Source organism: Oryzias latipes, chromosome 17 (genome assembly GCF_002234675.1).
Source record: "Oryzias latipes chromosome 17, ASM223467v1".
Lineage (NCBI taxonomy): Eukaryota > Metazoa > Chordata > Actinopteri > Beloniformes > Adrianichthyidae > Oryzias > Oryzias latipes.
In genome coordinates this window covers 15,622,565-15,636,529 of record NC_019875.2, presented here as the reverse complement: position 1 = coordinate 15,636,529, position 13,965 = coordinate 15,622,565, and the positions used below count along the sequence as shown (strand labels likewise).

General features: G+C 38.5%; 1 protein-coding gene across 1 annotated transcript; it reads left to right on the top strand.

Moving 5' to 3' along the window:
- Positions 1–10,391: 10,391 nt before the first annotated feature.
- On the top strand, positions 10,392–13,927 carry LOC101171696. The gene is made up of 3 exons (XM_004079061.4): positions 10,392–10,895; positions 11,628–11,824; positions 12,932–13,927. Exons 1-3 carry the CDS (start codon positions 10,692–10,694, stop codon positions 13,428–13,430), a joined length of 900 nt encoding a protein of 299 aa, XP_004079109.1. The 5' UTR covers positions 10,392–10,691; the 3' UTR covers positions 13,431–13,927.
- The last annotated feature ends 38 nt before the right edge of the window (positions 13,928–13,965 follow it).

Below are 13,965 nucleotides of genomic sequence, written 5' to 3'. Positions count from 1 at the left end.
TGAATTGAATTGAATTGCATTTGGATGAACAATTTTTGCCAAAAAGTGTATTTAAATGTATTTTTTAAATAAACCATCAACATTCAGTCGTCGCAAAACACTCATGTCAATGAGATTTTCACTTCTGGAAATCGATGATGTCATATTCACCTTTTTAAAAATAAAATAGTGAGCATGGTGTCCGAATAGCTTTTAAAATCCAGGGCACTACATAATAGCACGCTATATCATTTTTTAGTAGTTAGGGCTTAGGGTGGGAATTCGAAAATATCCTTAGACATGTTAATTCAAACTAAGATTATTTTTCTGATAGAAAAAAAAAACCTTATTGATAAGATTATGTTTCTTGCTAGGCGAAAATCAGACAGTTTTTCTTGAAACAACACTCTCTTTACTGTCTCAAGATTCCGTTTTTGCAGTGGTGTTTCATAGTTAAAAACTTGCCATTAAAAACTGTTTTTTGTTTCTTTCTTTAAATAAAAAAAGTGAAAACAACAGGAAGAACTTAAAATGTCTAAACAGTTACCATATTTATTAACCATCTCTGTTTTCTGTGAACATGTGATTGGTACAAAAAGAATTTGTGAAACTTTTATCCACACATCCATCCGTTTTCTTAACCCGCTATATTCCTGTTGGGTGAAACTTATATGGAAATTTTAACTTGAAACAATTCTCTTTGAAACAAAAACCTTTGGGTCTGTTAAGCTGATACGTATAAACAGAAGCTTTGACTTGAATGGAAATATATAGGAAATTCATGCAAAGTTGCCAATTTCATGCATTACCATTACACAACAGTGACAGGAATAGGTTTTAAATTGCTTCTATTCCATCAAATCTGGCAATTTCATGAGTCCTCTTAGCTGCAATGATGTCTCAACTCGAACAAGCTAGGAGATGACGTAAAGCAAAAAGTTACTGTGGGATTTCCCCCTGCTTCTTTTTTTTTTTAATTTTCCAGTAAAAAAGGAACAACTTGAGCAGTGGCCTGCTGCTCTAAAAGTGTATAAATTCTGAATCCTTGTTCCCCTGAAAGCCAATCCCCCAACCATTTCCAAAATCTTAACTCCCCAAGCTTTTTTTTTCCTCATATTTTTTCTCTCCGATGGTATCCGAATAAATTGCTTCCACGTGTGTCTTAAGGAGCCCCCTGGGAAAAGAGCCCTGACAAATATACTGCTGACTAAACACAAACGTTGACCTCATCCAACATGGCTATCAAGTAATGATGATCACCATATGCTCACCTGGCTCTGGCAGCCATGTACCGGCACCACATTGACTCCTCATCTTCATCTTCATCTTCATCTACCACATACAGCTCAGCATCTGAGAGGACCAAGCTTATAACCATTATGTCACCAACATGCTACTCATCACTGCATCCTCATAATGACCTTCAGCAGATAGCAAGTGTTGGTTCAACATGAACGACCTTAGAGTGTTTTTCATCATATAAACCAAGGTTAGAAATTGTTTGTAAAAAGTTTTTGAACAAAAGTTTAAACTGTCAGCGCTATCCTTTACAAAAAAATTATTTCACATAGGTATTATTTCTCATTTCCTGTGGTTTTGTAGTCCCTGTGAGGATCTTACACTTTGGTTGAGATTTTTAGTGACATTTCCTGAATGCCGTGTCACACAGCCACTACGTTCATTTAGCGCATATCACAGGGAGGAAAATTGGTCATACATGATTATAAGTGGAAAAAGTGAAAAAGTTGTGGTTTTTACGTAAAATTGTCACAGATTTTTCACAAATGAACCACGTTAAAATCACAAAAGAACAAAAAACACGTAAATCAACGTAGAACATGAACCGTGTGTGATTATTGCACTGTTTACATGCAGTGCCTTAGTGATTCATGCGTCAATTAGGTCATTTGAATGTGAAATGTGCGCCGTGTACGCAATATAAAAGTTATACATCAGTGGTATGTTTATGAAAGTCCATTAGACATACATGGAATGGTTGTGGAAAGCCACAAATTTGCGTCATGTGTCCTGCTCCCATGGGTGGTTGCCAGTCCTTCCCCTGTCCTGAAGATGCTCACCTGGACTGCTCCCCTTCATGATTCTAGTCCGTGGAAAAAATCTTCTGGACTAGCTCTCCCTCTGACTGTTCCTGAGGAGGGTTCACCATAACTCTTCACTGCCATTTGGCTGCAGGAACCTGAGCAGTTTTCTGGATTTACTTTTGTTTTGTTGCCCCTCCAGGTCCCCTCCACTCAAGTGACGCATTCTGTCAGGGCATCTGGAATCTGCCCTTTTTGTAAGGGGTGGGGACTGAACACATTGGTTTGGATATTTAATCACACTTCCTCAGTTTTGAGTTGACACATTTTGTTTTGAGTTTTCCTCTGTCAGTTACACCAGGTTAATGTTTATCATCCGCAGATGTCTGCATTTACTTAACTGCCCTTAGTGTATTTATGTGTCTGTTTCCATCACTTCATCGTCATCTCAACTGCTTTGTCACCGTTTTGCTTTTCCATGGGCTTTGTCATGTTTCTATGGAACCCTGGACATGACATTAAAAAAGATAAGAAATTGTTTGCGCAAACTAGCTTTTAGCACGCACAAAATTCAAATTTGAGGGAACAATTGCTTTATTTCTTTATTTATTTTATGTCCAGGGCTCCATAATATTGCGCACACAAGTTAGCATTTTGTGCACAAACAGGTTAACATTTTGAGTGCACAAGTTAGCATTTTGTGCACGCACAAGTCAGCATTTGTAGCGCGCACAAGTCAGCATTTTGGGCACGTACAAGTTAGCACAAAATGATAAGAAATAGCTATTTTTGGCGCAAAAAAATGGTAAAAATGTTAATTTTAGGGAACAATATATTCATTTTTTCAATGGTATGTCCAGGGCTTCGTATATAGCAGTATTATTTGAATGTTTTTAAAACAATAAGGCCTGAATTATCTGTACACAAAAAAGGCAGTGATACAAAATGTCACACAATCAGAAACCTTTGGGACACAAACTTAAATGTCAGGCAGGTTCTTTTTGTTTTACATCCTAAATGGGTTCCACTCTACTTTCAGAGCCTTTGCTTTGAAAGTTTCACAGGTTTATCTGGTTGATGTTTTTATAATATTTTTTTATTCATCTGCAAGATCAGGAATTTTTTGGCCAATATTCTTTGATGTCACCCAAAGAATTCTGAGTGAAGTGGAGGGAAATGGGCAATTGGGCGGGACTGTGTTTTGTTGAGTCCACCTGTCACTCACACAAAAAAAGGAAACACCTGCAGCTATGCACTAATGAAATGACTTGTCAAAAACTGTTTGATTTGAAATAAAACTCACCCACTTCACAGATGTCATTTGGAAAAGATCAAAAATGGTTTTTCCAAACTACTTTCCTGGTTGGCTTCAAACAGGAGGTCTGCACTTGGTTCTGCTCCTTTTTACAGATGTTTTTCTTTTGGGCATTGGCTGTCCTAAATGTAGCTGGATGAGGTCACTGCCTAATTTCTTTTAGTTGTTCATTTGGTTTTCAGTGTAATTAGAACCTGGGGTCAATCTGATGTCCCCCATAGGTTTTTCTGGACAGGAAACATAATAGTGAATAAAATTAATTAACTTTTCAAGGCATTAATTTGTCATTTAACATGAACTTTAAATGTGAAAAGCAGATAATTTTTGACAAGACTTTTTGATAAACAATATTCAAACAATTTTTATTTTTAAAGAAAGTTTAAAATGAATTGTCATGGGTTAAAAAAACAGCTGGGTTGCCCTGGATAGACCTAAACTGGATAGACCTAAACTGTGCTTTGCAAAAGCATTTGGACAGCACTGTTGAGGGAGAAAAATTGAACTGAATTGATAAATCCTTCACTTTTCAAACATAAAACGTTAAAAAACAAATTTGTGGACTGTACTGATTACAGCTCTTACATTCTGGGCAACAACGTTTTACTGTTTCCTTTCAAATTTAAACTGTAATGGGAAAAGCAGTGAGAAAGAGTGAAAAGAAGCATCAGTTGCGACTTGCATCTAGAGGTTTAGGCGTTTTCTTCCTAGGAAAGCTTTCAAAATCTCTGTTTGGCACAGACTTCTTGGACTCCTCCTTCCTCCAGGCAAACAGAGATGCCGGAGTGATGCCTGGCCTTTCTCCTGAGCTCTTGGGAGGAAAATCCTGTTTAACGTCTCCACAATAACATTCCCTGGGGTTATTTATTCAGGAATGTTAATGTCCTTAGAAACTACTGGCCCGTGTGGCCTCTGACTCCATTGGGTTTTCCTACAAAGCATTGGACGAGGCGCAGCTCAGCCTCTTTGGTGCTGTTTAAACAACAAAGATTGATGCGTCGGGACTCCCCTGATGATCCTGCAGTCAGTCAACGTGAGCGGTCTGGTCCATTTGTGCAAAAAATCTGACTGGATCTACACTTTTGGCATGTTTTGCCTCCATTTGACACTGCAGTTGGGAGCATTGGTGTATAAGAAGTGTATATTCTCGACTTTCTTGGCATGCCTCTCACACACAATAAACGCTGTATTTATGAGTCTCCTTAATTCCGAGCTCCGCACTTTATGTTATTCTTTGAATAAACAAAACACAATGGCAGGATGTAAATGGGCCTCTCTATACATGTGAGCTGGGCTGCTTTTTTCGCCTTCATTTATTCACCCTGTAGGTCTCTAAATAGAAACAGATGCACAAAATGATTGCCGCACAAGAACTTCACAAGAAAAGGGACTTAATGAATACCTTTTTGCTTTGAAAGTTTGGCTACACACAGAAAAATAAACTTTTTATGATACGTTCAGCATCAGGTTTTACTGTCTGAATAAAGACAAATATGAAAAACTAGGTCATTGTTAATGAGGAGGTCAGAAAAAAGTCTAATGAAAGAAGCAGGTTAATGTTAATTCATTGTACAATTTTTTTTTTTACAGATTTTTACCTAAAGTTACAATTTTTTAAAACGTATCTTTACTTCACTTACAATAAATGTGTTAAATTGAACAAAGCAAGATGTCTACGTACGGATTTACCCGTTTGCTATCTTAGACCTCACCCTTACATTGACGTGTTCTCCCTACCATGACAAAGGTGGATAAAGGTGGAAAGATTTCATGTAATCCATGGACACAAGTGAAGATCACAAATCATTGAAGAAAGAAGGTTCAGCGCACTGTCTAGTGGGTCTAGAGGACCCAACTCCCAATGTAAAAGTGCCTAGGATAGCAGCTCTTTTCCGTTATATTAAGGGCTTGGTGTCATAGAATTTCATTGGTTATGAATTGAAGGGGACGCCATCGATTTGTACGTAGAGCCCAAAAACAGTCGAAGAAACAAGATTATCGTGGTGATCGTGGAATCCGAAATGCACACTTGCACTCATTTACATAGACTTTTCATTGAAAATGGTTGTTCAAACTTGTGTTGCAGAGGGTGGTAGGAATGTAGCTTTACACTTAAAATGGAGTGTTGAGACTTTGGCGAAACGTCAACAAAGCATTTTACCAAAGGAGAGTACTAACTGTAGGCGGGGGAGGGTTAAATTCCGTTTTATGCTCTTTTTTTCCCATTTTGCTCATTTTGGTGCTGCTAAATGTTCTGCATTTACAATAAATCCATAAAAGGTCAGACCAATATGTCGATCATTATGAGATTTTAGGAATTAGAAATAGTCTAAGAACAACTTTATCTTAAAAAAAAGTCATTATTTATTTGTACAAAATTTTTTTAGAAGATATTTTTTTTCCTTAAAATGGCGGGGGTGAATGCTGGAAGGGCCCCCCCCCCAGTAATTGTGCCCTGAGTCCCTAGAAGTTTTAGCAGTGCTCCTGGTGATTAATTTTTTTTTTGTTCGACACAAAAATTGTCAATTTTTTTGCACTCTTTTTCAACTTACGTGCATTGTGGACAGGAGTATTAATAAGAATTTTTGCGGAAAAAAAACAGAGTTTTTTGGGGTTAAAAATGTGATCCTTGTACAGCACAGACAGACTTTAAATCCTGTTTCTTCCCTGTTGTAAGTTCCTTTTTTCCCAGAACACATGACATCTGTCTACAGATTGAGCAAATACACTGATTTCTGACCTTTCTGTGCAGCAAAATTCCAAGAAACAGCTTCCATTAAAATTCAAAAAGCCATCATTTCCTGTCCCTGTGACCTCATTTGTTTTCCTGACCCGCGCCTCTATAACGTAACGGTTGACTTGCAGAGTAACTGAGCTATGAGGATGTTGAAATACATCTAGCATGGAGTCACGGTCTGCTTTTCTCATGCCTCAGTCGTCAGGTTTCAGGTGTTTCAGGTGAAATAAATAATACAAAGATTTCCACATTCCTCTTTATGATCTGCAATAAATCTCATTTCATTGCAAATCCAGATGCAGTAAAAACCTTATCTGCCTGAGTTAGTGGCCTCTCATTGATATCCCCACTTTGGCCACTTTTTATGTTTTGCAGAAGTTTATGATTTCCCTAAAACTGGAAGTCACGCAGGCTGACTCATAAAACAAAACATAATTCCTTCAGTGTGTAGCCTTTTTTTTTATGACGGCCCTCCGCTTCCAGGCAACGCTGACCTCAGGGTCGGCCTCACAACGGCGGGGATATTTTACATGCCACCCCACCCATCACGTAACCTGATTATTTGGCCGCTCTTCCTCTGGCCTCCCGCTTGCCTTTTTCATTCCCAGGAATGCTCTGTCAAGGACGACAAATTCCCAAATGAAGTCATAGAAAGTTTTAACATCAGATAACAGTCTTTTTTTTTTTTGTCCAAAAGAGCAACAGACTCCCCTATTTGCAGAAAAACCCATTACTGGGGTTGTCTGAAGTCAGAAGGTGACCTCAGGGTGTTGAGTTGAGTTGTTTCAGCGATGAGAGCAGCGAGAAGGCCTCCTTGGTGAAGCTTGAGCTAATTCGCCATAAAAACAAGCCTAATGAACATCATCTCAGGAGGTAAAGAGCCAGGGTAGATGCGTCAGATACACAGGAAATTATTTTCCACATACTTCAAACGCTGGGTGTCTGCTTCCACCTACAGGTTGCTTTTAAAAATTCACGCTTCTACAGCATCCACTGTGCTTGAAAGGCCTTCAAATATAGATCTTACGGTGTTTCGGTATAAATTAAACCTGCAAAACAAACTGTGTACTCCTCAGCTTTGGGAGCAGCAGAGCAATAATAACTTATTATGAAATTTAGAAGTCATTGACTGAGAAACATCTACCAGCAGGGATGCATTTGACTGTGGCTCATATTTACATTTAATATTTGTGAACATTTTGAACAGATAAAAGTTCTATGAATGGAGGAAAAATTGTCTGCATGTGCAAAACAGTAATGTCAGATGAATATAGACTGAATGCCTCAAATAGGGATGTTCCTGTAATCCTGAGCACCACTTTGCATGCTTATATTTGGTTTGCGCAAGTTCAGGTGGCATGAAGATGATCCTTTAAAGGTCTGTTAAACAATGTCACATTAGAATGTATGAAATGCTTAGATTTATAAGCTACAAAAAGAAATTTTACTCACATAGATGGACTACCAGGGATGATGGAGAAGTCAAAACAGAAACAAAAGAAACAAAAATGAAACAGCTTTAGCTCATCCGAAATGATCAGAGGATTTAACCCTTGTGCTATCTGAGATGATCCCACCCTTACATTGACGTGTTCTCCCTAACATTATAAAGGTGGAAAGATTTCATGTCATCCATGGACACCAGTGAAGATCACAAATCATTGAAGAAAAAAGGTTCAGAACACTGTCTAGTGGGTCTAGATGACCCAACTCCCAACGTTAAAGTGCCTAGGATAGCACAAGGGTTAAAAGCAGGACAAAATAAAAGGGAATTATCACTTAAAAAGATATACCTACTGTATGCTTTTAAGACTGCGTATCAGAACCTTATGAGAGTAACAGATATTTTCTTTCTGGGGGAAAAAAGTCTCATTTTCCGTTTGGCAAAAAGAAATACCTCTTCCAGAAAGTTTTGTCTTTCAAAATGAGACATTTTTGCCAAAATCAAGTAAAACTGATCAACCTGGAAAATGTTTTTATAAGTAAAACAGTACTCACAGTAGTTACTGTTCAATGTTTCTATCCTAAATATCAAGACCTGATGTTTTAAAACTTAAACTGAGCCAGATTTAATACAGAAAAGAATCTTGTAATTGTGTCTCATTGGAGGACAGGTCAAAGTTCAATATCTGTAAAGATGAAAAGTCATCTGAGTCAAAAAGTACTGGATTTTCATTATGAACTAACTCAAGTTAGAGTAAAGATGAATGATGTTTCATGGCAGGGCTGATCCCTGACTCTCTGTCGCCCTCCTCTGGGCATTTCTGCTACTGCTGACCTCTTTCTGTTGCTTTCTGTTTTGTCCCCACAGATGTGAAGGACAACTGACACCCCTGAAAGCCATCTGCACTCATCCTGGCTGTATTTAGCTCTAGTTTTTTACAGTGTTTACCTGCCAGTCTAATAGCTAACTTCTAGTCACAAAGAAACCACAGCTGTTAATAAACTTAACCCTGACCTTGACATTAAATTTGGTCTTTTTTTGTCTTACCAAGACCGTTCTTCACCAATCAGCATACTTCTCCTTTCATAATTAGAAAATAATTTGAGTTCATTTTCTTATAAAGTCACATAGATAAATTTGTTTCTATAATTATCCCATATGAGTCAATTTGCTGCTTCATGATGTGTTTAGTGATTCCCGAACATTGCTTAACATTCCTTTTTAATGATTAGTTTTAATGATAAAGACAACACAGGTCTGAACTGCTGCATTACAGTCACACTGACATCAGCTGGGAGAAAGCAGGAAACTCCCACAAGTATAGCTCTGGTTCTGACACACATTAATGTGGGCCAAGATAACAGAAAATAAAAATAAATCATCTATTTGAAGCATGTGGCAGATGGCAACATCCTAGTCAGACCTGTTTTTTTTTCTTTTTAAAAACAGTGAAATAAATGACTTAGTTTCAATTTATAAACAGAGGTAAAAATATTGATTGGTGTTAAATCACTGTGTTTTGGGTAATATTGGATTTCTTTCAATGGTGAAGGTTAAAACCGGCATCAAGTGGAGCCCTTAAGGTCTGCATGGACCACTTATATACAGGATATCTGGGGTCATTCACCTGCTGTTGTTCATCTTTCAGCATATACCTTCAGGGGTCGCCACAGCCAATCAGCTTCCACTAAGTCACACATTTGGTTTAGTAGAGATTTTTACATCGGATGATCTTCTTGACACAACCCAGTATTTTATCCGAGCTGGGGACCGGCACAGGGATAACCAGACTTGGGCCATCTTGCTGTTACATCGTTAGGCAGTAAGCTCATCGCGTCTCCTGGGAATATAATTGAATAAAAAGTCGATCATTAAAAAAAAAAAGATTTTAGCTGCTTATTTTTGTTTTCGGAAAAATTGCAAAAACCACAAATGTGATATTTCATTACAGACCTCTGAATAGTAACACAAAAAATACAGTAAAAAAAAGGATCACTAGAGAAAATTGAAGTGTAAAAACGAATGTAATCAAAGCACTATTGAAAACCGTTGTTTAGACCAGGGTTAATTTTATTTTGAAAAGAATTTATATTGCAGGCAAAAAAAGCAAATTTGTTAGTTGTAGATAAATTTAACCCTGTTAAAATTCAGTTGTATTTAAACTCTATATGTATAAAATTAATGGCTTAATGGCAGAAAAAATATAAGTAAATGTGTTTTTCCAAACTGTTGGGTTTCAGAAATGGGACTTACTTCAGGATTGGGACCTAGACATTTGTCTGCATTTCCTGTTTTTAAACCACCTCTTCAGCATGATAATCAGCTTCATCGTTTGGCTCAAATCCGAGGGCTGTGGAGGATTTGCTGCCTTGCTCTTATATCGAAGTGTTAACCAGATGTTCCTAAAGAAGCTCAGAAAGATAAACATATGTTGGTTTCTGAAGATAAGGATGGAATGTGACATGAGCAGCAAATCACAGGATAAGGATGCCGTCCAATCAGATTTCTGTAATGCTCAAGCTTATTTTGATGGATATTTTTATTCACTCTTATAGGTTGAGTGTAATCAAAGCAGATTTTCAATGACTGGATTTTATTTTTAAATTTGTTTCACTTTAATATTTTCTTCAATGATTACTCCTAAAAATGAGTCATCCTTTAAATTTGTATTTTATTTGAAACGTATTAAACATATATTTTCTGTTACTGTTGCTCCATCTGAAACCGAACCGACCTGAGACCTACCGGTGCATGCGCTCTCCTTTTGGGCAAACAGGAGGTCCATGCGCGCCAGTGTCATGCGCCGTGCGCGCTTACATCAGCAGCTCGCTGAGAGCAGGTGCTTCCCGCAGCCTCCCATGTGACCTCCTCTGTAACTCCCACCATTGTTTGTGAACTTCACAGAGAGGACTTCCACTTTCCAGCATCATGTTTGGGCTGCATACCATCAGTGCGCGCTGCGTGAACGGCGGCAGCAGAAGCAAAACCATTACATCCACGTTTCTAGCTTTTTCTTGGAATGTTTTTTCTTCCTCGTGTCTAATTATGGAGTTTTTTTTTTAATACAACCTGAGGATATTGGTGATTTTGCCATGTAATTTGATTGGATTTTTTTCTGTTCGAGGCAAGGGTTTTAGCTTTTTACGCACATTTTACGCACACGGACTCACTTTGCTAAGCATGGCGGAAGAAATCCACAGCGACTCCTTTCCAGATTTGAACGAGTTGGAGAACAAGATTGGAAGGAAAACACCCGACAGTCTCCTGGTTTGGATGAGGGAAGACTGCGAGCAGGGATGGAGATCTGACCATTTGGCCAAAGGAAGCGACTCAACCCTCTGCCACGACTTAACTGAGAAAATAACCAACTTAAAACAAGAGCTGGTAAAGAAATCCTCTTTTGCTTTTCATTTCTTTGACATAAGAATGCCTTTGTGTGATGCAGTTACCCCACCTGTGGACACTTTCGAGTTGCCATGGCTTGCTGAACCAGTTGACGCCAACATTGCTGTGTTTGTGCTCAAATGTCAAACCCACAGAGCACCTTTCTGAGCCACTTAACCTGTTCTTATATCTCTGATGACATATACTGTCACTTATTAGATCACACCCATCATCTGTTTTCTTGTTCCGTTCCTTTCTCTTTTATTCTCACATAATAACAAGGTTATAATAGCAAAAAGTAGGTTTTAGTAAACCACATATAAATAACATTTGTATTTTATTTTGCTATATAATGTCATTTTCGGGCTGCACGGTGGTACACTGATTAGCGCTCTCATCACACAGCGTGAAGGCCCTGGTTCGAAATGTCTGTGTGTGTGTGTGTGTGTGTGTGTGTGTGTGTGTGTGTGTGTGTGTGTGTGCGTGTGGGTGTGTGCGTGTGTGTGTGTGTGCACGTGATTGCGATCCCTGCGACAGGCTGGCGACCTGTCCAGGGTGTACCCCGCCTTCCCCCAACAGGGACAGGCACCGGCAACCCCCGTGACACCAAAAGGGATAAAGTGGCTTAAGAAAATGGATGGATGGGTGGAATTTCCCCCATTATTTTAGTTTAAAGCTATACACACTCCCAACGTGCCTGTAGCTCATCAGCCCTTCTGTTTGTCCATGCAGAGGTGGCTCCGCTCAACCGATGTGAAGATCCTGAAGCAGTTGGTGGCGGTCCACGAGGGCATCGAGGCCATGCGCTGGCTCATGGAGGAGAGGGGCACCTCAACCAGTCGTCGCAGCAGCCTCACAGGAAGCCTGAGCAGCCTGGCAACGGTGGAGGAGCACGGGTTCTCCATGTCTCCCTTAAGCGATTGTTTCAGGTGTGCAGTGATGAACTTCACCAAAAATAGGTTTGGTGGAAGTCTCTGTTATTTTAGTGTTCAGTCCAGATAACACAGAGCTACCTAGAGGTTAAAACCAATTTTAAAACCAATCCATTTGAATTAATTTAATCCTTTGACACCTGTATTTATTATAGCTATGAAAAAAAAGGTCACTTACGTTTTTGCTTTCAAGTAGATACGCTAACTTTGTTGAGACAAAGTGGTTTGATGCATATTTGCGTCAACAGGCGTTGGAGGTCAGGATCAAGAACTCCATTAAAACAAGTAAATTGGCAGCTACAATCCAAAGAAAAACTTCTGGAAGTCTAGAAATATATTTCTTATTCGTTCTACAGAAAAAGAAAAAGAAGCAAGAGAAGCAAATGCACTAATATGTTCAGTTTTTACAGAACAAATTGGGCTAAAAGGAGGGTTTTCAACTATTCTTGAGCATTAAACTGAATTTTACCTAAAAATTTTTAACCCCTTGACATCTAAATTTGTTTTCTGCAATGAAAAAAAAAACATGTTTTTGCTTTCAAGTAGATGCTAAATGTTGGTAATTTAGGAGCTAAAATGCATGTTACATTGGCTTTTCTTCAGCAAACAGAAGTTTCATGCCAATCCATCCCTCTATCTCACACATTTGAAGAGGAAAATGGTGTTTTTGGTGTTTTTAACATGTACATTTTTCTAATATCGGAGGACATACGTATGTACAGAAAATTAAGCTTAACTTTGAATTTCTGAGCATTACTTTATTCAAATCGTTGAGAATCAGGAGCAAACCCAACAAAAATGCTGTTTCAAAATAATTTTAGATGTGACGTAGAAGCTACAACAGCAAGTCACAGGGTCCCTGCTTCGCTCCGTTCTGATGCATCCACTTGCAGACAAATAGATCCATGTACGTCTTTGTTTTCCTCGTATGACAGAATCTGGCTCAAAACGTTACGCCTGGATGGCTCCAACATTGTTTGCCATTTTTCTTGCACCCGTCAAAAGATGATTGTAGTGGGACTTTAATTCCACAGTGTTGTGAAATTTCTCCATCCCAACGTTCTTGATTCATGTGGTTGAACACTTGGTTTGGTTGTTCCACAGAGACAGTGCCTTGTTCCCCGAGGATTTGTTTAAAACCTGGAGCGAGAAACCAGCTGATCCACCACACGCCAAGAGTGCTGATCCAAACCACTTGGAGCTCAGCACAATGGACATAAGACCTTCAAGTCTACCTGCCCCTAAATCTACAGTCACTCATTCTGCATTTGGACGTCCCGATCCGTCATCAGTTACACATTCAAACTGTTTGGCTCAACCCAACCTTTGGGCAGGGGAGCCAAAAAAGATTAAAGGTAATGCAGAGACAATCAGAAGAGCTCTGCAGAGGTCAAGCAGAACACGGAAAGAGCTAAAAGCAGATTTATTTGGTCCAAGTCAACAATCAGGAGCCAAAAACCCAGTCAATTCAACAGTGGAAACACTCACAGAGGGTCATACCAAAGGTCACAAGGAGAGCTCCGCTATTGCTGAAAATGTCCTACCAGGCTATGATACTCAGTGGTGTTGGGTGGAGTCTCAGGATGATGTCACATTTTTATGATTTTATCAATACAATTTAAGCAATCTTTGTTTTAAAGTTTTCCAATTTAAAAGGAAATTTCCAGGAATACAGAGGTACATGAACTATGATACTGAGAGTGTGGAGTTACAAAGAAAGTGATTCTCACCTGTCTACCAGCTTGTGTCTGTCTTATGTGTTTCTCTTTATAACACAGGAATCAAGAAAGAATATTAAGGACAATTGTTATTTAATTCTCTGTAAATTAAAATGATCATGCAGCTTAAAAAAAATTAAAACTCAAACAGTACTGTCAAATATTATCTTTATATACTGATTTTTTTTAAGTTTTTTTCTGCCTTGTTTTGAAAGGTTTTCTGTTTCTCTTTAAAATAAAGAAAGAAATAAAATTTGAATTTCAGACATTAATATGAAGACACTGAATAGTGTCAACTTTCTGAGGATGCCAAACCACAATGAAGCATGCTTTTATTTTGTATTAAAGGAAATTTACAAACAAAGTTGACGTGTGAATTGTTATAATACAAAAGTCATTTTTTTCTTTATTTACACAAAA

Excerpts from the sequence above, each read along its gene's own strand:
- LOC101171696 (XM_004079061.4), top strand. The coding sequence starts at position 10,692 with ATGGCGGAAGAAATCCACAGCGACTCCTTTCCAGATTTGAACGAGTTG. Across the intron at positions 10,896-11,627 it reads CCAACTTAAAACAAGAGCTG|AGGTGGCTCCGCTCAACCGA; the intron begins GTAAAGAAATCC and ends TTGTCCATGCAG. Across the intron at positions 11,825-12,931 it reads CCCTTAAGCGATTGTTTCAG|AGACAGTGCCTTGTTCCCCG; the intron begins GTGTGCAGTGAT and ends GTTGTTCCACAG.